General features: G+C 38.4%; 3 protein-coding genes across 9 annotated transcripts; 2 read left to right on the plus strand and 1 right to left on the minus strand.

Moving 5' to 3' along the window:
• The first annotated feature begins 1,032 nt into the window (after positions 1–1,032).
• Positions 1,033–4,507, plus strand: LOC111435777 (putative kinase-like protein TMKL1). Of its 3 annotated transcripts, none has more exons than XM_023073318.1 (3): positions 1,033–1,679; positions 3,189–3,711; positions 4,420–4,507. In XM_023073318.1, exons 1-2 carry the CDS (start codon positions 1,193–1,195, stop codon positions 3,689–3,691), a joined length of 990 nt encoding a protein of 329 aa, XP_022929086.1. In that variant the 5' UTR covers positions 1,033–1,192; the 3' UTR covers positions 3,692–3,711; positions 4,420–4,507. The 3 variants fall into 3 exon arrangements, with proteins under 3 accessions (XP_022929086.1, XP_022929087.1, XP_022929088.1); XM_023073319.1 differs by having other exon boundaries at positions 4,414–4,494; XM_023073320.1 differs by lacking the exon at positions 4,420–4,507 and adding an exon at positions 4,270–4,414.
• Positions 4,187–14,034, minus strand: LOC111435772 (U-box domain-containing protein 35-like). 5 transcript variants are annotated; one of them, XM_023073307.1, is made up of 11 exons: positions 13,811–14,034; positions 12,652–12,873; positions 11,175–11,332; positions 10,982–11,103; positions 9,672–9,862; positions 9,222–9,550; positions 8,276–8,377; positions 7,740–8,168; positions 4,703–5,452; positions 4,394–4,598; positions 4,187–4,262 (listed from the first exon to the last, which is right to left on the minus strand). In XM_023073307.1, the coding sequence occupies exons 2-10, from the start codon at positions 12,842–12,844 to the stop codon at positions 4,416–4,418; spliced, it is 2,457 nt and encodes an 818-aa protein (XP_022929075.1). In that variant the 5' UTR covers positions 12,845–12,873; positions 13,811–14,034; the 3' UTR covers positions 4,187–4,262; positions 4,394–4,415. The 5 variants fall into 5 exon arrangements, with proteins under 5 accessions (XP_022929075.1, XP_022929076.1, XP_022929079.1 ...); XM_023073308.1 differs by lacking the exon at positions 4,187–4,262 and having other exon boundaries at positions 4,377–4,598; positions 12,652–12,869; XM_023073311.1 differs by lacking the exon at positions 4,187–4,262 and having other exon boundaries at positions 4,377–4,598; positions 11,175–11,278; positions 13,811–14,033.
• A 3,184-nt stretch (positions 14,035–17,218) lies between these two features.
• Positions 17,219–21,641, plus strand: LOC111435775 (quinone oxidoreductase-like). The gene is made up of 5 exons (XM_023073316.1): positions 17,219–17,640; positions 17,812–17,953; positions 19,165–19,391; positions 19,734–19,991; positions 21,199–21,641. Exons 1-5 carry the CDS (start codon positions 17,374–17,376, stop codon positions 21,502–21,504), a joined length of 1,200 nt encoding a protein of 399 aa, XP_022929084.1. The 5' UTR covers positions 17,219–17,373; the 3' UTR covers positions 21,505–21,641.

Below are 21,641 nucleotides of genomic sequence, written 5' to 3' on the forward strand. Positions count from 1 at the left end.
ACATTAGTTGGAGAGTGGAACGAAGCATAGGGGTGTGGAAAATGCAAGGACATGAGGACCACATCAATTGGAGAGAAAAATGAGTGCCAGCAAGATATTGGGCCCCGAATGGGGTGGATTTTGAGATCCCACATTAGTTGGAGAGGAAAACAAAGCATTAGGATGGAGAAACCGCAAGGACGTTGGGCCCCGAATGGGGGTGGATTTTTTGAGATCCCAGATCGGTTGAAGAGGGGAACAAAGCATTTTCGAAAAGAGAAAACCTAAAAAGAACAATATCGGCTAATGATGAACTTGAACATTTACGAACATTCATCCACTTAAATTCTCTCCAAAGTAGAAAAAGAAAACACCTTAGAAAGAGCATCTTTGAGTATCAGCAATATAAGTGGTTCCAAGGCAAGTGCTTGTGTGGGGATGAAGTCTAGCATTACCTCATGCTTTTGAAGAAGGACCTATCTATTCTTTTAACATAACCACTCTCAATCTCTCAATTATATTTGAGCTTTTGCCCCTCTTTATCTCCAAAGGTTCTTTTTTCGGGTACGATCTCTTTTCTAGTATGTTTTTCAAAAGCGTAAACAAAATAATACTTTTAACGAACGTAGCTCACGTCAATCATAGATAATTTCCACGACGCAAGCTAAGCTTAAGAAATTTATTCTACGAGTATCTCTAGATACTCAAGAACACAATTCTAGCAAACTCAAACAACCTAAAATAATACCGCTCTATATATGACTTATCAATGGTAATTGTTAACAATTATAAGTTCAAAAAAGTTCTTACGATCAATACATAGACACTGAGAGCTTATGCTCAAAGTGGACAATATCATACCATTGTGAGTCGTGTTCATCTAACATGACCGGCACTGCCAATAAAAAAAATTCAATATCATCATTCAAACTTAAATATTTTTAAAAGTTAAAAAGATATTTTTGAAATGTTTTTTTAATTTAAAACTTTTTTTTTAGATTTATTTGAAAGATTTAAAATATTATTGAGATTTTAAAATAAAGGAGTGGGGTCCACATTCTTGGCTGGATGGGATGTATTCCCCTGCTGCGCACGCAAAGTATAGTATTTCACTCTGTTCTTCTGCACAAATCTTTCAAACTCAAAGAAAAGAAGTTTTGAAGATCCAATCATTAAAAAGAAAAAAGCTTTGGATTTGTTTGAACAATCCCACATGCTCAAATTCATGCTTCTCGTAGCTTCGGCCGCCATTTTTGTTCTTCTTCTAATCTCCATCTTCTTCTTCTTCTTCCGCCATAAGCTCTCACTAACAGAGCATCGACACGACGTCGAGAGGCCCTGCAACGACGAACACAACAAAAAGGAACACACGCCGCCGCCGTCGCCGCCGTCGCTGGCAACTTTTGAGGGTGGCGAGGATTTGACGATCGATGAGATTCTTGAAGCTCCGGGGGAAGTGATTGGCAAATCCCACTATGGAACTCTGTACAAAGCTTCGTTACAGAGCACCCAAGCGACCCGGCTACTTAGATTCCTCCGGCCGGGTGCCGGTGGAGGAGAGTACGACGTCGTTCGGTTTCTGGGTTCGATTAGGCATAGGAATTTAGTGCCGATGCTGGGATTCTACGCCGGCGGGAGGGGTGAGAGGCTTCTGGTTCACCCGTTTTATGGGCAGGGGAATTTGGCGGAGTTGATTAGAGGTATGTTTGAAATTTTTGGTGTGAGATTTTCTGTTTGTTTCTCGAGAAAGTGGAAGGGAAAATGGAGTTTAATTTGGAGTGGGATGTCGGCAACCAGATTTGTTGTCGGTTTTTGGTGGCTGTGGGCGTTTTGGTCAATAGGGAAATCAGAGATGGTGACCATTCTGGTTCGTCCAGCGGTGCCTTTTTATTTGTCTCTCCTCCTTCAGGTTTTAAATGTCTAGGAGAGGTTTCCACACTCTTATAAAAATAGTTTGATTCCAGCTCTCTAACGTGAGATCTCACCATCCACCTACTTGGGGCTAAACATTTGGACACACAATTCGATGTCTGACTATGATCTTGTTTGTAACAGTACAAGTCCGCTGCTAGTAGATATTGTTCGGCTTATAGAAATGTTTAGTTCCCTCTCCAAGGTGGGATTTCAGAATCTACCCCCTTGAGGCCAAACGTCATGGCACACTGCCCAGTGTCTAGCTGTGATAGTTCCCTCTCCAATGTGGGATTTCAGAATCTACCCCCTTGAGGCCAAACGTCATGGCACACTGCCCAGTGTCTAGCTGTCATAGTTCCCTCTCCAATGTGGGATTTCAGAATCTACCCCCTTGAGGCCAAACGTCATGGCACACTGCCCAGTGTCTAGCTGTGATAGTTCCCTCTCCAATGTGGGATTTCATAATCTACCCCCTTGAGGCCAAACGTCATGGCACACTGCCCAGTGTCTAGCTGTGATAGTTCCCTCTCCAATGTGGGATTTCAGAATCTACCCCCTTGAGGCCAAACGTCATGGCACACCATCCAGTGTCTAGCTGTGATAGTTCCCTCTCCAATGTGGGATTTCAGAATCTACCCCCTTGAGGCCAAACGTCATGGCACACTGCCCAGTGTCTAGCTGTGATAGTTCCCTCTCCAATGTGGGATTTCAGAATCTATCCCCTTGAGGCCAAACGTCATGGCACACCGCCCAGTGTCTAGCTGTGATAGTTCCCTCTCCAATGTGGGATTTCAGAATCTACCCCCTTGAGGCCAAACGTCATGGCACACCGCCGAGTGTCTAGCTGTGATACCATTTGTAACGGCTCAAGCGTACCGCTGGTAGATATTGTTTTCTTTAGACTTAACCTATCTCACAATCCACCCCTTGGGGCACCATCAAATGTCTAGATATGATACCATAAGTGACTGTCAAAATCCACAGCTAACCGATATTATTTTTGGACTTTCCCTCCGGCACTTCTCCTCAAGAATTTAAAACCAGTCCATGGTGGAAAGTTTACATACCTTTTAATAAATGTTTTGTTTTTGTGTTAAAATAATATATTTTAATCCATTTTTTAGGTTTAATTTACTATATATTTTACATGAACTATAATTTTTTTTTTAAATAAAGATTTTTCATGTTGTTTTGCAAATTTATGTATTTTCTCTTCAAGAAATAAAATATTCTACAAATTACCTAAAGTTTCTATTTTCCTAATAATTTCAATTGTTTCACTTGTGATTGAACAGAACGAGAATCAGAGTCAAAAAATTGGGAGGTCATTAACAAAATCTCCCTCGGAATCGCAAGAGCCCTAGATCATCTCCACAACGGATTACAGAAACCAATACCTCATGGAAATCTCAAATCCAAGAACATTCTTCTCGATTCAAACTTTGAGCCGCACGTCTCCGATTTCGGCCTCCATCTCCTCCTCAACGCCGCCGCAACTCGAGAAATGCTCAAAGTTTCCGCCGCCTCCGGCTACAAGGCGCCGGAACTTATTAATATGACCGACGCCGATGAACGGACAGACGTCTTCAGCTACGGCAAGATCTTACTCGAGTTGCTTTCTGCCGAAGAGACGGGCGGAGACGGCGGCGATTGCGGTGGTTCTGAAGAGCGGACTCTCCGATGCCTTCTTCAGATCGGTGAGGCCTGTTGTTCTTCTTCGCCGGATCGCCGACCGGATTTCAAGGAAGTGATCGCGAAGATTGCAGAAATCGGAAGGATTGAGATGGATTTCAGATGAATTGGATTGCAGCAAAAAGGGTAAGCGTTCTGTGAGACGGTTTTTTTTAAGATGAGTTTTGAGCAACTGATAGATTTATTATTTATTATTTATTATTATTATTATTTTAATAATTCTACAGAATATATATGGCTGTTTTTTTTTTTTTTTTTGTATATCAATTCAGAGATATTTTATATTATTATATTCTGATCTATTATTTTAATCAAAGAAATTAATTTATTCAAATCATTTTCAGTGTAGTGACAAGCATATTTTTGTTTTTAAAAATTTTTAAAACATTTTTATGTCAATAATTAAACCATTTAATTCTTTTTAAAAAATACAATTTTACTTATGATATAATTATATAACATATATTTATCTTATTTTTATTTAATTTCATGATTACTTGTTTTATTATTTAATCTCTAATAACTCTTAAAAATAATCTCGACCAATCCAACCCAAAAAAAAATTTATGGTTGGGTTAGGTTCACTTGTCAACCCGAGATATAATAGCAAAATCAAAACTGAACTTTACTTTATATGAACATTATATGAACACTATATTTTGTCTTGTAATTAATTTTTTGCAGGATGATCATATCCTTTCTCTGCAACTCAAGCTTTCCTATAATGGCTAAAAGAATGTTATGGGGGAAGGAAGTTAAAAGTAAATAGTGGCTTATGAGACACTTTCACATGCTAACTTCAGTTCATATCTTATAAATGGCTGTGAGTATCAGTTTTTTCTGGAGTTCCACTCAACAATTGCAGAGAGAAGACTGAAATTTGGTATCAAATTCTTATCTGGCAATGGCAACTTCGTGATCGGTGAGTTATCGTTCTCTTGTAGCCACTTCTCGATCGCCCAACGATCGTATGTGTATCCATCCGCTGCTACACACGGGTCATTCATCACGTCCTGCGGAGAAATTTAGCACAGTACTATATGGTTTAGAAATTTGAGTCTCTAAGGTTATAATCACAAGACCAGTTAAGCTATACTTAAATTGACCTTGTTCGTACCTGAAGAATTGGACAGATGAAATGATTGGGAATCGGAGCTGGAACTTTCGAGGCTAAGCTGCGAGCCTCATCAGCAACCTTTTTCAGTGTCAGCAATAAGGGAAGCACATGATCCTTCAAGTCAGGCCTATCTTTACGTTGCATCTCTGCACAGTGAAGTCCTAATCTTGCTAGTTCATATGTTTCTTCCACCGGCCAATGTCCAGCCTCTATATCCAGAACCTTATCTAAACTGCAGTTATCAATGGCTGTTTCCACCACATGGGTTAGTGCTACTGCTGGTTTTGCAGTTAGTAACTGCAAGATTACCATTCCAAAAGCATAAACGTCCGACTTCGGCGAGATTAATCCGCTTCGTTGATACTCGGGATCAATGTAACAGAGAGTCCCAACAGGTCCACTGTTCTTGAATGCAGTAGACATTAATGGGTCCGAGTTGAACACGGTAGATAGACCGACGTCGCCGATTTTGCTCACGAGGTTTCGGTCGAGTAATATGTTTGCTGGCTTAAGATCACGGTGGATTATCGGTTTTGGTTTCGAGCTGTGAAGAAAGACGAGAGCCGAGGCTATTTCCCAAGCTATTCGGAATCTCTCATACCATGGAATTGCAGGTGTATTGCCTCTGCAGTATAACCTATCCTCCAAGCTACCATTTTCCATGTATTCATAAACCAGACAGTTCATGTCCGGACATGCACCGAGGAGGAGTAGTAGATGAGGATGATGGATTTTGCTCAAGATTTCGAGCTGAAAAGCAACAAGGGACAAATTTTAATTGAAAATGTAACGAAATTCGAGCTGAAAAGCAGCAAGTAACAGATTTTGATCGAAAATGTAACAAAATTCAAGCTGAAAAGCAACAAGGGACAGATTTTGATCGAAAACGTAATGAAATTCGAGCCGAAAAGCAACAAGTGACAGATTTTGATTGAAAACGTAATGCATTTGAGCTGAAAAGCAACAAGGGACGGATTTTGATCGAAAATGTAATGAAATTCGAGCTGAAAAGCAACAAGTGACAGATTTTGATCGAAAATGTAACGAAATTCGAGCTGAAAAGCAACGAGGGACAGATTTTGATCGAAAACATAACGGAGTTTCAGCTGCAAAGCAACAAGGGACAGATTTTGATTGAAAACGTAATGGAGTTTGAGCTGCAAAGCAACAAGGGACAGATTTTGATCGAAAACATAACGGAGTTTCAGCTGCAAAGCAACAAGGGACAGATTTTGATTGAAAACGTAACGAAGTTTGAGCTGCAAAGCAACAAGGGACAGATTTTGATCGAAAACATAACGGAGTTTGAGCTGCAAAGCAACAAGGGACAGATTTTGATCGAAAACATAACGGCGTTTCAGCTGCAAATCAACAAGGGACAGATTTTGATAAAAAAACATAACGGAGTTTCAGCTGCAAAGCAACAAGGGACAGATTTTGATTGAAAACGTAACGAAGTTTGAGCTGCAAAGCAACAAGGGACAGATTTTGATCGAAAACATAACGGCGTTTCAGCTGCAAATCAACAAGGGACAGATTTTGATAAAAAAACATAACGGAGTTTCAGCTGCAAAGCAACAAGGGACAGATTTTGATTGAAAACGTAACGAAGTTTGAGCTGCAAAGCAACAAGGGACAGATTTTGATCGAAAACATAACGGAGTTTGAGCTGCAAAGCAACAAGGGACAGATTTTGATTGAAAACGTAACGAAGTTTGAGCTGCAAAGCAACAAGGGACAGATTTTGATCGAAAACATAACGGAGTTTGAGCTGCAAAGCAACAAGGGACAGATTTTGATTGAAAACGTAACGAAGTTTCAGCTGCAAAGCAACAAGGGACAGATTTTGATTGAAAACGTAACGAAGTTTGAGCTGCAAAACAACAAGGGACAGATTTTGATCGAAAACATAACGGCGTTTCAGCTGCAAATCAACAAGGGACAGATTTTGATAAAAAAACATAACGGAGTTTCAGCTGCAAAGCAACAAGGGACAGATTTTGATTGAAAACGTAACGAAGTTTGAGCTGCAAAGCAACAAGGGACAGATTTTGATCGAAAACATAACGGAGTTTGAGCTGCACGAAGTTTGAGCTGCAAAGCAACAAGGGACAGATTTTGATCGAAAACATAACGGAGTTTGAGCTGCAAAGCAACAAGGGACAGATTTTGATTGAAAACGTAATTGATCGAAAACATAACGGAGTTTGAGCTGCAAAGCAACAAGGGACAGATTTTGATTGAAAACGTAACGAAGTTTCAGCTGCAAAGCAACAAGGGACAGATTTTGATTGAAAACGTAACGAAGTTTGAGCTGCAAAACAACAAGGGACAGATTTTGATCGAAAACATAACGGCGTTTCAGCTGCAAATCAACAAGGGACAGATTTTGATAAAAAAACATAACGGAGTTTCAGCTGCAAAGCAACAAGGGACAGATTTTGATTGAAAACGTAACGAAGTTTGAGCTGCAAAGCAACAAGGGACAGATTTTGATCGAAAACATAACGGAGTTTGAGCTGCACGAAGTTTGAGCTGCAAAGCAACAAGGGACAGATTTTGATCGAAAACATAACGGAGTTTGAGCTGCAAAGCAACAAGGGACAGATTTTGATCGAAAACATAACGGAGTTTGAGCTGCAAAGCAACAAGGGACAGATTTTGATTGAAAACGTAATGAAATTCGAGCTGAAAAGCAACAAGTGACAGATTTTGATCGAAAACGTAATGACATTCGAGCTGAAAAGCAACAAGGGGCAGATTTTGATCGAAAACGTAACGAAATTCAAGCTGACAAGCAGCAAGGGACAGATTTTGATCGAAAACGTAACAAAATTCGAGCTGAAAAGCAACAAGGGACAGGGTTTGATAAAAAACGTAACGAAGTTTGAGCTGAAAAGCAACAAGGGACAGATTTTGATCGAAAACTTAATGAAGTTCGAGCTGAAAAGCAACAAGGGACAGATATTGATCGAAAGCATAACGAAATTCTAAAAGCAACAAGTTTGTAAGATGTTATTTTGAACAGTTCACTCACCTCCTGAAGAAATTGTGTCTTTTTGTGATCATCTCTAGAATGAAGAACCTTTACTGCTACAGTTGTATGATGTAAACTGCACTTATAAACTGTTCCATGTGCTCCCATTCCAAGCTTAAGATCCTCTGAGAAAGATGATGTTGCAGAAACAATATCTTCCCACTGAAAATGTTGGTATTGCTGCAGAGGTCCTTCAAGAGCATTCTCATGCTTTCCTTTCTCTTTGGCATCTTGAAGAGCTTTTGTCTCTGCTTCCTTCCTATAGATGCCTTCTCTTTCGGCGCGTTCTTTTACGTACTTTGCTTCTCTTCTTAAAGCTTCACGCTTCGTTCTCTCTTCCCTTGCAAATTCTTTGGCAGCCACCTCTCTGTTCTTGATCTCGTCGAGCTTCCTAGCGTCCTCGGATCGTTGTTTATTTAGATGGTTCAGCTGATAAGAATCAATAATGGGGTGACTGTCGAAGAGCATGAAAAGAAAACAAGTAGAGGGAATATTACTCATAGGTTATGAATGATGAATAGAAAAATGATATCTACCTTTCGAGAGGCATCGATCGTCTCTCGTTGAGCGATTGCGTACATTCCTCTCGCGTGTCTTAGTTTGATTCTCAACTTTTCAAGCTCAAAGTTGACATCCGTCTGTCAATGCAAGAAACAAATTGAATATACAAATATGTCGTCATAGTAACATCAGATAAATGAATGTCAGAATGAAAGTTGTATCCCAGAAGTCTTTATAATGCTGAGACTGGAGTCGTGGATTGTCGATGTGAGATGTTACATTGGTTGGAGAGGGGAACGAAACATTGTTTATAAGGGTGTGAAAACCTCTCCCTAATAGACGTCAAATGCATTTAAAACCCTGAGGAGAAGTCAAGAAGAGAAAGCTCAAAGAGAATAATATCAGCTAACGGTGGGGGCTTGGGCTGTTACAATGGTATCATAGCCAGACAATCGGGCAGTGTGCTCGAGAGAACACTGGGTCACCCCGGATTGTGAGATCTACATTGGTTGAAGAGGGGAACGAACTATTTTTTATAAGAGTGTGAAACCTCTCTCTAACAGAAAACCTTGAGGGGAAAACTGGAAGGAAAAGTCTAAATAAAACAAATATCTGCTAGCGGTGGACTTGGGCTGTTACAATGATATCATAGCCAAACAATCAAGCAGTGTGCTAGCAAGGACGCTAGGCCCCTAAGGGAGTGGATTGTGAGATCCCACGTTAGTTGGAAAGGGGAACGAAACATTTTTTTATAAGGATGTAAAAACCTCACCCTAATGGATGCGTTTTAAAACCTGAAAGGAAAGCTATAATCTCTCAACCACTAGTGGTGAATTATATAGAAGCTCTCCAAGAAAGAATTAGAGCCTTAAATGGATGCAAATGCTCAAGCCAAAGAGACCAAAAGATAACAAGCCAAGGGAACATATGAAATGATCCATTGAACTAACAACAAGCCAAGGCAAACAGCAGATGGATTACCTGACTTTCACATGAAACATGATCACCGAACGCGCCCGAGGACGAAGCTTCATCAACCCAAGATTGGCCATCCATCGGCAAACTTTTACAGCTAGAGTCTCGACTCAATGTTCGTACGCAATCCGAAACATAGGAAGAAGAACGAACGCCATCCACCTGATCCTCAATATCAACAGATTGACATCTAGAATGGTCAGCTTTAATGGGGCTTGATTTCGTCGTAAGAAGAGTCTGGTTGATGGTTGAAAGAGCTTGAAATCGTTGTAACGGTAGGGACGGGGAAGAAGAAGGGAAATCGGAGTAGGACGTAGTTAAGCTCGAACTGCTATCTGTATCAACAAAACAGGAAAAACTGAATAATAAAATTTATAATATGAACTAAAGATGAACAAACACTATCTCTGGTTGAATGCTGGTAAAATATGCATGCAGATCAAAGCTAATGGCTACCAGTAACTGAGCTGGATGAATAGCTCAAGTAGCTATTTGCAGAGCTTGATTCACTCGCATCATCTTTAATGCTCACGTTTGTCTCCATATCAGGCGGCCGTATTGAGGCTAATTGTCCTTTTGAAATAGCATAGACTGTACAATGTCTTGGTGCAAGTGCTGATATTCTTGAGGATAGACCATTTAGTTTCCTGCCAAAAAATGTCATCCAGACACGACAAGAAGATGAGAAAATAAACATAATACTATGTTTGAGAGCTGAAATATGTACTCAACAAAGTGTAATGAGAAAATAAGCAGCAGTTGTCCCTTTAGGCTTACTGTCCCCGACAAAGTGTAAGAACTTAGTATAATGTCAATCGAAGCCCGCCGCTAGCAGATATTGCCTTCTTTGGGCTTTTCCATTTGGGCTTCCGATTAAAGTTTTTAGAACCTGTCTACTAGAGAGAGGTTTCCACACTCTTATAAGGAATGTTCCGTTCTCCTCTCCAACCGACGTGGGATCTCACAATTCACACCTCCCTTGGGGCCAGTGTCCTCACTGGCATACCAACCAGTATCTGGCTCTGATACCATTTGTAACAACCTGAGTCCACTGCTAGTAGATATTGTCTGTTTTAGCTCATTACGTATCGCAGTCAGTCTCACGGTTTTAAAATACGTCTACTAGGAAGAGGTTTCCACACCCTTATAAGGAATGTTTCGTTCTCCTCTCCAACCAATGTGGGATCTCATAATCCACACCTCCCTTGGGGCCAGTGTCCTCGTTGGCACACCAACCGATATCTAGCTCTGATACCATTTGTAACAGCCCAAAGTCACCACTAATAGATATTGTTTGTTTTAGCCCATTACGTATCGCAATCAATCTCACAGTTTTAAAACACGTCTACTAGGGAGAGGTTTCCACACCCTTATAAGGAATGTTTCATTCTCCTCTCCAACCAATATAGGATCTCACAATCCACTCCTCTTGGGGGCTAGCGTCCTCGTTGGCACACCACCCATTGTCTGGCTCCAATACCATTTGTAACAGTCTGAGACCACCCCTAGTAGATATTGTCCGTTTTAGCCCATTACGTATCGCCATCAACCTCACAATTTTAAAACACGTCTACTAGAGAGAGGTTTCCGCACCCTTATAAGGAATGCTTCATTCTCTTATCCAACCAACGTGGGAATCAGGCACTTGTGTCCTGATGTCTCCACGTTAATCTCGTTTATAACTTTCACAACCCTACAGAAACCTTCATTTGATGTTTGTCATTACATATCTTAATTTAGTAAAGAGCATGCTAAAGACTAATTACCTTGAGAAAAAACCCTGTGATGAAACTCCTATAACAAGCTTGCTGATTGAACACTTTGTGACCTCTTCTATGATTGCATTTGCTACATCATCTGCTTCAAGAGTAACAACATCAAGTTGAACCTACATTTTGAAAGAAGATTTCAGCTTATTCTGTTTTCCCATCCACAGTTCAAATTAGTATAAGGCCAGACCTTTCTCTGAGCAAACATCTTCGTGTATGGAAGAAGCTTTTCGTTCGTCTGCCACCCGATTTCTTTCCTATAAGCTGCAGCGACATCGTCACGAACTTGTGAAACTGGAATTGAATTTCCCACTGCATCAACATTGGTATATAGCTTGAATATGCTATCTAGATAAAGTTTAGTGTTAGCCACAAGGAAGTATAAGGAAAATCTGATCAATTTTTACGTCTAATGAAGATTTTGTCTCACACGTTAAGAATTAAAAAATGAACATAACGTATAGGGTTGAAGTAACTTGGTCATGTCGAGAGGTTATTACCCTCTGAATGGTCCTGACCTTGTCTTTTCACCTTAGTAGTCCTATGCATGTCTGACCTTGTCTTTTCAACTTAGTAGTCCTATGCATAGTCAGTACTATAGCTCCATGGTCTAGTTTCCTGCGTCATTTCTTAACCTCATGATGCAACTTTGTTCGAGGTTACATTGTGAGGGTGGATTTGCATATATTGGGGTCACTACATGTAATAGTGCAAGTCCACTGCTAACAAATATGGTCCTCTTTAGGTTTTTCCTTTCGGACTTCCCCTCAAGGTTTTTAAAACGTATTCTGCTAGGGAGAGGTTTCCACACCCTTATAAAGAATGTTTCGTTCCCCTCTCCAACTGATGTGGGATCTCACAATCCACCCCGATTCGGGGCTTTTGGGCTTTCCCTTTCGGACTTCCTCTCAAGGTTTTTAAAACGTGTTTGCTAGGGAGAGGTTTCCACACCCTTATAAAGAATGTTTCGTTCCCCTCTCCAATCGATGTGGGATCTCACAATCCACCCCCTTCGGGGCCTTTGGGCTTTCCCTTTCAGACTTCCCCTCAAGGTTTTCAAAACGCGTCTGTTAGGGAGAGGTTTCCACATCCTTATAAAGAATGTTTTGTTCCCCACTCCAATCAATGTAAGATCTCACAATCCACCCCACTTCCGGGCCTTTGGGCTTTCCCTTTCGAACTCCACCTCAAGGTTTTTAAAACGCATTTGCTAGGGAGAGGTTTGCACACCCTTATAAAGAATGTTTCCTTGCCCTCTCCAACCGATGTTGGATCTCACAATTCACCCTCCTTCAGAGCTTTTGGGCTTTCCGTTTCGAACTTCCCCTCAAGGTTTTTAAAGCAAGTCTACTAGTAAGAGGTTTCCACACCCTTATAAAAAATGCTTCGTTCCTCTCTCCAACCGATGAAGGATCTCACAATGCACCCCCTTTCCAGGCCCAGCGTCCTCGCTGACTCGTTCTCTGATCTCACAATCCACCCTCCTTCGAGGCCCAGTATCCTCACTAGCACTCATTCCTCTCTCCAATCAACTTGGGAAGCTCATGGATTTTCTCAAGATGGTCACAGAAGTGTGTACTTTTCAATTTTCAGTACAAGAACCAAGCGTAAAGTGAACCTCCACATAAACAACCAAAAACATATTCAATTTGAAGTGCACGGCTTACTTGGAGTTGGGACAGTAGTAATCCTCGGGGTGACATGTAGCAGCTTGAAATTAATGATGCCCTCAGGTAGAAACTTTTCCAACGACCATCTAATTATATATCTACTGTTCTTCTTCCCACTGATAGCAACAGCTACAACTGGAGAAGGGGAAGGCAGTGAAATAAGATCGGCTTCCTCTTCCATCCCCTCCATAATGATGCAACTCTAATGCATCCAACTGTCTGAGAAATGTGGAAAGAATGTCAGTTAAGTATAATACACCAAAACAACATAAATTTTTACAGAAAAATGGCTCATATTTAGTGGACCTCCTAGCTAACATATTGGACCAGATATCTTGTATGATACTGTAACGTTCTAGCCAAAGATTCAAACACAGGCCCTTCAAGATTCAAACACAGGTCCTTCTAGCATGTGAAACCAATTCGAGACACGACATGAATGAACCAACACCACATTTGATTGATACGTATCGTGAAACTATACAAGCATGATTAGACAAGAGTTACTAGTTACTATTTATACCAACAAATATAGCTTTCTTTTCAGTGGCTGTCATAAAAACGTCAAGCTTAACCTTGCGTCAATCATATATAGGGTGTAATAGTCCAAGCCTACCGCTAGCAGATATTGTCCACTTTGGCCCGTTACGTACCGCCGTCAGCCTCACGGTTTTAAAACGCATCTCCTAAGGAGAGGTTTCCACGCCCTTATGAGGAATGTTTCGTTCCCCTCTCCAACCAACGTGGGATCTCATATAGGGTGACCTTTTAGGGATATTTACAAAAATACGAGTGAGGAAAAAACATGCTAAGAAATCCGTTCATGTATGTAGGAACAATATCAACCTCTTGTAAGCAGCTCAAGTGGAAGGATGAAAGTTCTTTGGGGGAAGGGAAGTTGTTTGATACAAAGAGAATTATCCAATGCCCTCTGAGTTCAATAAACACCCAGAAAGTTGGAGAGAAACAAGACAGTATATCAGATTCAAAGCATCAAACAACAAAAGCAGCAACAAATAAGGATTTCCCAGTCAATCAATTAACACCAAATCAAAAGAAAGGAGCACCAGCTGCTTGGAATTCCAAAACTAAGAACAACCCAGTTCAAACAGAGTACAGATAAACTAGCAAGAGGTAGAGAATATGAAAAAAGTACCCTCCACGGCCAGAATCCGCCGCCGGAGATGCCCAAGTCCACCGTGCCTCGCAACCAGAAAACCTGCGTTTAAAAGTCCACAGAAAATCAAAGAAAAAATGGGAATCGTGTTCGTGTGGGAAAGGGAAGAAATGGGGAAATTGGTCAAAATTGTTCTTGGTCTTCCATTCATAAACTCATTCGCAGACATGAAAGCAAGACTTTGAAGGTGATATTAAGTAATAACTCCTCATATGCCGTTCTGGCCCACCTTACCCAATTTCTAATACTCATGCTCCAATGTGCAGCAATGAACAATGAATCGACCTCGTGTGAAACGGCACAACCTTTCATAAATGGTTAACTCTCTACCTATTATTACTTCGACCCATTTTTAGTGAATAATAATTTTATTTTAATAATTTAAAATGGGTGAATGAAATCAATTGAAAATAGCTGTAAAATAATTTTTTTTTGTTTTGGATGTTTGTTCATCCAACTCTAAAATTTATGGGTATTAATTTTTTTTCCTTTTTTTTTGTTGAATTTTTTTTGGTTGTTTTTATATAATTTCGAATTTAAACTTTTAATTTCATTTAATTGGACTAGAAACAGTGTTACACTTTTTACCCTCCGTTCAATTAATTTATGAAAATCTTCCTAAATTGATTAATTTTAATAAAATAAAATTTCCAACAAATTTTTTTTAACAAATATACAAATTAATCCTCAAATATTTTTAATAAATTTTATAAATTTCAACATTGTTTTTCTCTAGAATTTTATTAAATTTATATCGTACATATTTTTTATATATAATTTATTAAATGGATATGATAAAGAAAATAGACTTGGAATATAATTTCTCTAATTTACTAATTTAGTTATAGAAATATATTAGCAATGGATTAAATAAAAGTATAAACAAAATTAAAAATTAAAAATAAAATCTTTATCAAACCCACAACAAGTATTTTTAATATTTTCAAATTATAATATAATTATTTTAAAAAAACGAAGGTCAATAAAATGATTTTTTTTTTAATTGTCCTTTTAATATATTAAATATGTTGGGTAGGAATATTGTTTAGTTAGGCTGTATTCAAATTATATTTTTTTAATTATATCAATAATGATGGTAGTATGGAGATTTGTAATATTGTATAAATAATTAAAAAAATTTAAAATAATAATATTGATAATGGGATAAACCAATTTTTAAATTATAATGTATCAACATCCAAAATGGAGATGATTGGGATAGCTTAATGTATAATATAGAAAAATCAAAATAAAATTGTGATTTTTAATTTTAAATCTAATTTCAAACATTAAAATTTTAAATTTCCCATAAAAATAACAAAGACTCCATTTATTAGTAAAGATAATAATAATACAATTTTCTCTTTTTTATTTTATTAGTGATAGCAAATTTTTTAATATCTATTCCACTCCGTCAACGTTTATAAGTTTGTTTTTTTAATTTTACAAGACAAATATATAGTCTAATTTTAAATTTTGGGTCTAATAATTATTGGATATATTTAAAAATAAATAAAAACCCATTATTATATATAAAATTGAATTTTATATCTGACACAACTTTAAACTTTTAATTCTATATCTAATAGTTTTATAAATTTTTTAAAAAGGTCACACGTCTCCATGAGCATTACCAACAGAATTAAAAGTTTTAAGATTCTCTTAAATATATATATATAGTTTAGCATGTTGAGACTAAATATGTGAGATCCTATGTCGTTTGGAGAGAGAAACGGAATATTCATCATATGAATGTGGAAACCTCTTCCTAACATATGCATTTTAAAATTGTGAAATTGATGCTAATATGCAGGCCAAAGCGGACCATATATGTCAGCGGTGGACTTTGACGGTTATAAATGGTATTAGAGCTAGCTAGGACGTTGGGACTTGAATTGTGAGATTCTTGGTTGAAGAGGGGGACAAAATATTCCTCAGGACATAGTAAAAACTAAGTGGAGTGTGAGATCCCGCATTAGTTGGAAAGAATGGTTGAAGAGGGGGACAAAATATTCCTCCGGACTTAGTAAAAACTAGGTGGATTGTGAGATCCCACATTCGTTGGAAAGAATGGTAAGGCGGACAACGATATGTAACAGACCAAAGTGAACAATATTTGAGAGCAGTGGGCTAAGAAATACATACAATTAGGAGTTCAAATACTAAACTTTTATTTATATATATATATACATTAATTTTCAATTTAAATGGTCACTCAAATATTAAATCTCAATTATTTAGGATCTCAAATGTTAGCCGTAAATAAATTTTGATTCTCGAAATAAAAAAATAATGTGAGTCAAAATACAAAAATTGACGGGAGGAAACAAGTGAGATGTGTATATTTAAAACTATAATTTTTAAAATATTAACAAATATGGAAACGTGAATCAAACATCTAATTTTATAAAAGGTAATAAAAAAATTTAAAAGTTTACGATATTGGTTTAATAACGTGTCAATTCTAACATAATTGAGTAGATAAAATATCAATTACAAATCTCAAACATTATTTATTATTTATTTCACTATTAATAACTTATTATATTCCAATTTGAAATTTTAATAATAGTTCCTATAAACTAGTCGTAAAATTAAAATCCACAAATAAATATTATTTATTTCATAACGTCTTTATCGAGTGAATATCATAAGATGAAAATCATTATATTAATATGAAACTATTTACTTAAAAACATATATTATATAAAAAAAATGAAAAGTACAGATTGTATTTGAATACTAAGTATTTTCTTCTAAGTCTTTGAATATAGTACGAGACTTTGAAAAATCATGTCACGGTAATTTAAACTCAATATAAATTTTGGAAAACAAATTGAAAATTTTAAAATTATATAAGGTAAGGTTAATAATTAAAATAAAATATTTAAAAATTAAGAAATTAAAATAAGAATAATTAATTAAAATCAAAATTGAAATTATTCTATGCTTTACGCTCGTTGATTCGTGAAAATAAAATGGAGACAAAACTTCTTATTTTGATGAGAGGAATTCATATGACCGGATAATTCGACGAACCTGTATTACCAATTCAAGTTTGAGTTAGATTTTTTCTTTTTCCGTTTAAGTTTGGATTAAATTTTTAGAAAATAAAAAATCCAGTTCGATTGGTGAGTTTACATTTTTTGGTCGGGTCCACTCGTCCAACCAAAAAAATAAGGAGTTTAGGGTCGAGTCCGCTCGACCAACCCAAAAGTAGGGTTTAAGGTCGGGTCGGGTTAACATTTTTTTTTTGGGTCGGATCGACCCAACTTGTTAATCTCGTACTTTTTTTATAGCCTAACACAAGCGCTCAACCGGCCCATTCGGCCCATTAGTTATTTAACATTTCAATTTAATAAATTGATTTATGAATTGATGCAATGGTGGAGTAGTGATACTCAACCGAGAGAAACAGTGGATGTTGGTAAAGTTCTATTAATTCCTACAATCTTGATGAATTTAGCTCTAATTCTGTCAAAATTTTGATTCAGCAGTTCATGCAACTGCATTAGGATTTTGGGTGTACGAATCCGCCATAGATGTTCTTGCCAAGAATCACTTCCCAGTTCCATTGCGACCTTCGTCTTCTTCTTCCCTCGTCCAGACTCTTCCACTGCAGCCCCATCGTTTCCCGGCATTTCTTCAAACGAATTCCATCTTCACTGAGTTGCTCGTCTGAGACTCATCGCTGCGATTTGAAGCTCGGGGCTGAAAATTTCATAGCGAGGGCAATTTCTTCGCGAGTAGAATTATCGGCGCCAGAAATGGTTAAGGCCGTAAGGGTTCATGAAGTTGGTGGCCCTGAGGTTTAGTCCCCTTTTCTCCGATTGTTGATTCAGTATTCGATTCTTTTCCTTCGCCTGAGCATGGATTTATGTGAATTCTGTATGCATTAGAGAAAACCTACTGTAGAATTATACTTAACTAGTACATTTTTGCTTTCTCGTAAGATTTTTCATTGAAAATGATTGTAACAGGTTCTTAAATGGGAGGATGTGGATATTGGAGAGCCGAAGGAGGTTGAAGTTCGAGTTAGAAATAAGGCGATTGGTCTAAATTTTATTGATGTATACTTCAGGAAAGGAGATTATAAGGCTGCTACCATGCCCTTTACTCCAGGTTCTGTTCTCTTCTTTAAACTCATTGTAAGGTCATGGATTCTGTATAAGGTTTCTTTAGTGGCATCTTATCCTTCTTCCATGTTTAGGTGATTTATTCCTGCCTGTGAAGTTTGAAGGCTTTGGATTGCATGTTGAGATATTGTCTGTTCTAGTTGGATGCAGCCATTAATTGTGCCTTTTTTTTTTCTTCTAAAGATTACAAGTTTTAGCGTGTGAGATGAATAGAGTTTTGTATGAAGTTGGTTAAACTGAGGGCTATGGACTAATGATGTCATTGACATTGAGGTTTTCCATGTGGCTTACAATATGTGTGGACTTTACAATGTCATATTGTGAGATCCCACGTCGGTTGGAGAAGGGAACGAAGCATTCCTTTATAAGGGTGTGGAAACCTCCTTAGTAGACGCGTTTTAAAACTGTGAGGCTGACGACGATATGTAATGGGGCAAAGCGGAAAATGTCGGCTAGCGGTGGGCTAGGGCTATTACAAATGGTATCAGAGGTAGACATCGGACGTGGGCCTCCAAGGGGGTGGATTGTGAAATCGCACATCGGTTGGAGAGGGGAACGAAGCATTCTTTATGAGGGTGTGGAAACCTTTCCTTAGTAGACGTGTTTTAAAATTGTGAGGCTGACGACAATACGTAACGAGGCAAAACAGACAATATCTGCTAGCGGTGGGCTTGGGCTGTTACAAATGATATCAAAGCCAGACAATGAGTGGTGTGCCAGCAAGGACGCTAGGCCCCCAAGGGAGTGGATTGTGAGACTCCACATCGGTTGGAGAGGGGAACGAAACATTCCTTATAAGGGTATGGAAACCTCTCCCTAGTAGATGCGTTTTAAAATCGTGAGGCTGATGGCGATACGTAATAGGTCAAAACGGACAATATCTACTAGCGGTGGGCTTGAACTATTACACATATCAACTTTGAAACTTATTTAATTCCTCCATGCGTGCAATATAAGGAAGAAGTTAGGGTCCTTGGTGACTCAAAATTGAATTTCAAGGCTGAAATTTAAAAATTCTAACTGCTGTCCCTTTGTTATCCATAAAATGTTGTATTTGAGTGAAAATACTTATTGTCCTCTTTTTAAATTTATATTGTGTATTTACACAAAGATTACTTGGCCAATACTCAATTAGAATGCAGTAGAAGTGACCTTTATTTTACATGCCACATGATTGAAGAATAATTTACTATGCAGGCATGGAAGCTGCTGGGGTGGTGACCGCTGTTGGCCCTGGAGTAAACGACAGGAAAGTTGGGGATCTTGTTGCTTATGCTGGGAACCCAATGGGTTCATATTCTGAAGAACAAATACTTCCTGCTGATAAAGTTGTTCCAGTTCCTCCCTCAGTTGATCCCACAATTGCAGCATCTGTCATGCTGAAGGGTATGACAGCCCAATTTCTATTACGTCGATGTTATAAGGTTGGTTTTGTTTTATAGTATTTATTGGCAGATGTTAGATTTAAGGTACATCTGGATCGTTTATGTAACAACTCAAGCCCACCACTAGTAAATATTGTTCTTTTTGGGCTTCCCTTCAAAGTTTTAAAACGCGTCTAAAAAACCTCAAGGGGAAGCTTGAAAGGGAAAGCCCAAAGAGGACAGTATCTACTAGCGGTGGGCTTGGGCTGTTATAGTTTACACGTCTCTGAGAATAATGTTACATGATGTAATTTCTTCATTCCATTGCATCAATGTTACATGTTGTAGCAGAACTGCCAACATTTTTATGACCAGCGAGATTTTGTCTGATATTCTCTACAGGTTGAACCGGGAAATATTGTCCTCGTTCATGCAGCAGCTGGTGGAGTTGGATCCCTGTTGTGCCAATGGGCTAACAGTCTTGGTGCCACTGTCATTGGTACTATCTCAACCAAAGAGAAGGCAATTCAAGCCAAGGAGGATGGATGCCATCATGTTATTATCTCTAAGGAAGAGGACTTTGTTGCTCGTGTTAATGAGATAACTTCCGGAAATGGCGTTAATGTTGTTTATGACTCTGTAGGAAAGGATACCTTTCAGGTAATAATTCTACTTTTCACCTTGTTTTTAAGTATTCTTGCAGAAACTCTAAGTTGTTGTGACTTGCAAGGAATTGTCTTTTCTAACTTCTGAACAATTTAGCAATTCTTAGATACTGATTCTTTATAGCTTCCCACCTCTTAATCAAATATAACTTCTCAGCTATAGTTTTGGCCACGGATTGGGAGCATTAGGTTTCTTCCTTTACTGAAGTTTCACCAATGCTTATTATGATCTAAAATTTCCTGCTGTACTGATTTGAAGAATATGCTCCCAATCTAGTTCACTTGTAGAAAGTTGCTTGAGCCTAAATGATGTAACTAGATGATGTTATGCATGAGTTAGTTAAGGAGTTTGTAAATCACTTGTGTGTGGGTGCACAGTGTCACAATCGTGCTCTTACGGGACGTTTCTAAGCGATTGTGTAACACTCACTCTCACCACCAAGTGAACCAACTCGAAATCTGGTTGCCTTCGGCATGACAATGTATACCCAAGCATCTGGCCCCACTTTGAGAAGAAAGTTTTAGAAAATGGGGGTAGAGAAAGATTTTTGAAAGAGAGTTCAAAAGCAAGATTTGAAAGAAATGAAGAAAGCAACGTTATATGAGTTTAAGGAAAGAAAGAACCACGGCTTAAATAGCATATAACTCAAGGTAGGAAGAATTGACGACTAGTCGCATCCTCCTATAGACATTCTGAGGCATTATAGGTCTACCAGGCGTAGACATGATTCTGCCAAAACATCATACACTTAGAAAATACAATAAAGAAACTATAAATCGTGAAAACAGTAAAGAAAAGCAATAAGGTGATACAAGACAAGGGTTTTGGCATGCAACGGGCATGCGGTCATGGGCAACATGCCTTGCATGACCGTGTGTAGTGGAAGGGTAGTGAAGCTTGAAAACTGACTGAATCGTCTCGATTTCTATACCATTGGCTTTGACTGTATTCTTCTTGTCCCACCCTTCTGTGTTTCTGTCTCAGCTTTAGATAGTGTGGTGAAATGTGGAATGATATAATGAATGAAATTCTATTCGATCATAAGTTAAAATCTTAACCGACTCGTGTGCAATAAACGATCTGAATTTGAGCTTCAGGTATCCTACTTGAACTGCTGATTTTAGTTGTATCATAGTAACTGGACTGTTTCTGGGAAGAGATGACCTCATTCATGAACTCTTTCGTTTTGTTTCATAAGCAGGGATCATTGGCATGTCTGAAAACTCGTGGCTACATGGTGAGTTTTGGACAATCATCAGGACCAGCAGACCCAGTTCCACTCTCAGCTCTTGCAGCAAAATCTCTGTTCTTAACAAGGCCTTCCCTCATGCAATATACTGCGACCCGGGACGAGCTGCTGGAGGCTGCTCAAGAGGTATTTGCAAACATAGAATCTGGCACTTTACGGGTTCGTGTTAATCATACATACCCTTTATTTGAAGCTGCACGGGCGCACGCTGACCTCGAGAGCCGAAAAACAACAGGGTCAGTTGTGCTGATACCTTAAAATACTGTCCTTGAAAATAAGGTTCATGTTGGTTTATTCTGTTTGAACTGCGTTTGTAATGACTTTCTGAGATGAACAGGCTATGGGACGTTTGCTTTCATTAAATTTTGTGGTAGCCATGGAGAATTTGTCCCGCA

Source organism: Cucurbita moschata, unplaced genomic scaffold (genome assembly GCF_002738365.1).
Source record: "Cucurbita moschata cultivar Rifu unplaced genomic scaffold, Cmos_1.0 Cmo_Scf00050, whole genome shotgun sequence".
Taxonomy (NCBI): Eukaryota; Viridiplantae; Streptophyta; class Magnoliopsida; order Cucurbitales; family Cucurbitaceae; genus Cucurbita; species Cucurbita moschata.

What these genes read in the sequence shown, in the direction of transcription:
- LOC111435777 (XM_023073318.1), top strand. Translation starts at nt 1,193, where the DNA reads ATGCTCAAATTCATGCTTCTCGTAGCTTCGGCCGCCATTTTTGTTCTT. An exon ending in TTTGGCGGAGTTGATTAGAG is followed by an intron (nt 1,680 to 3,188) that starts GTATGTTTGAAA and finishes GTGATTGAACAG; the next exon opens with AACGAGAATCAGAGTCAAAA.
- LOC111435772 (XM_023073307.1), bottom strand. Translation starts at nt 12,844, where the DNA reads ATGGAGGGGATGGAAGAGGAAGCCGATCTTATTTCACTGCCTTCCCCT. An exon ending in TACTACTGTCCCAACTCCAA is followed by an intron (nt 11,333 to 12,651) that starts GTAAGCCGTGCA and finishes AACTTTATCTAG; the next exon opens with ATAGCATATTCAAGCTATAT. An exon ending in CGATCGATGCCTCTCGAAAG is followed by an intron (nt 8,169 to 8,275) that starts GTAGATATCATT and finishes GATTCTTATCAG; the next exon opens with CTGAACCATCTAAATAAACA.
- LOC111435775 (XM_023073316.1), top strand. Translation starts at nt 17,374, where the DNA reads ATGTTCTTGCCAAGAATCACTTCCCAGTTCCATTGCGACCTTCGTCTT. An exon ending in TATTACGTCGATGTTATAAG is followed by an intron (nt 19,392 to 19,733) that starts GTTGGTTTTGTT and finishes TATTCTCTACAG; the next exon opens with GTTGAACCGGGAAATATTGT. An exon ending in TAGGAAAGGATACCTTTCAG is followed by an intron (nt 19,992 to 21,198) that starts GTAATAATTCTA and finishes TTTCATAAGCAG; the next exon opens with GGATCATTGGCATGTCTGAA.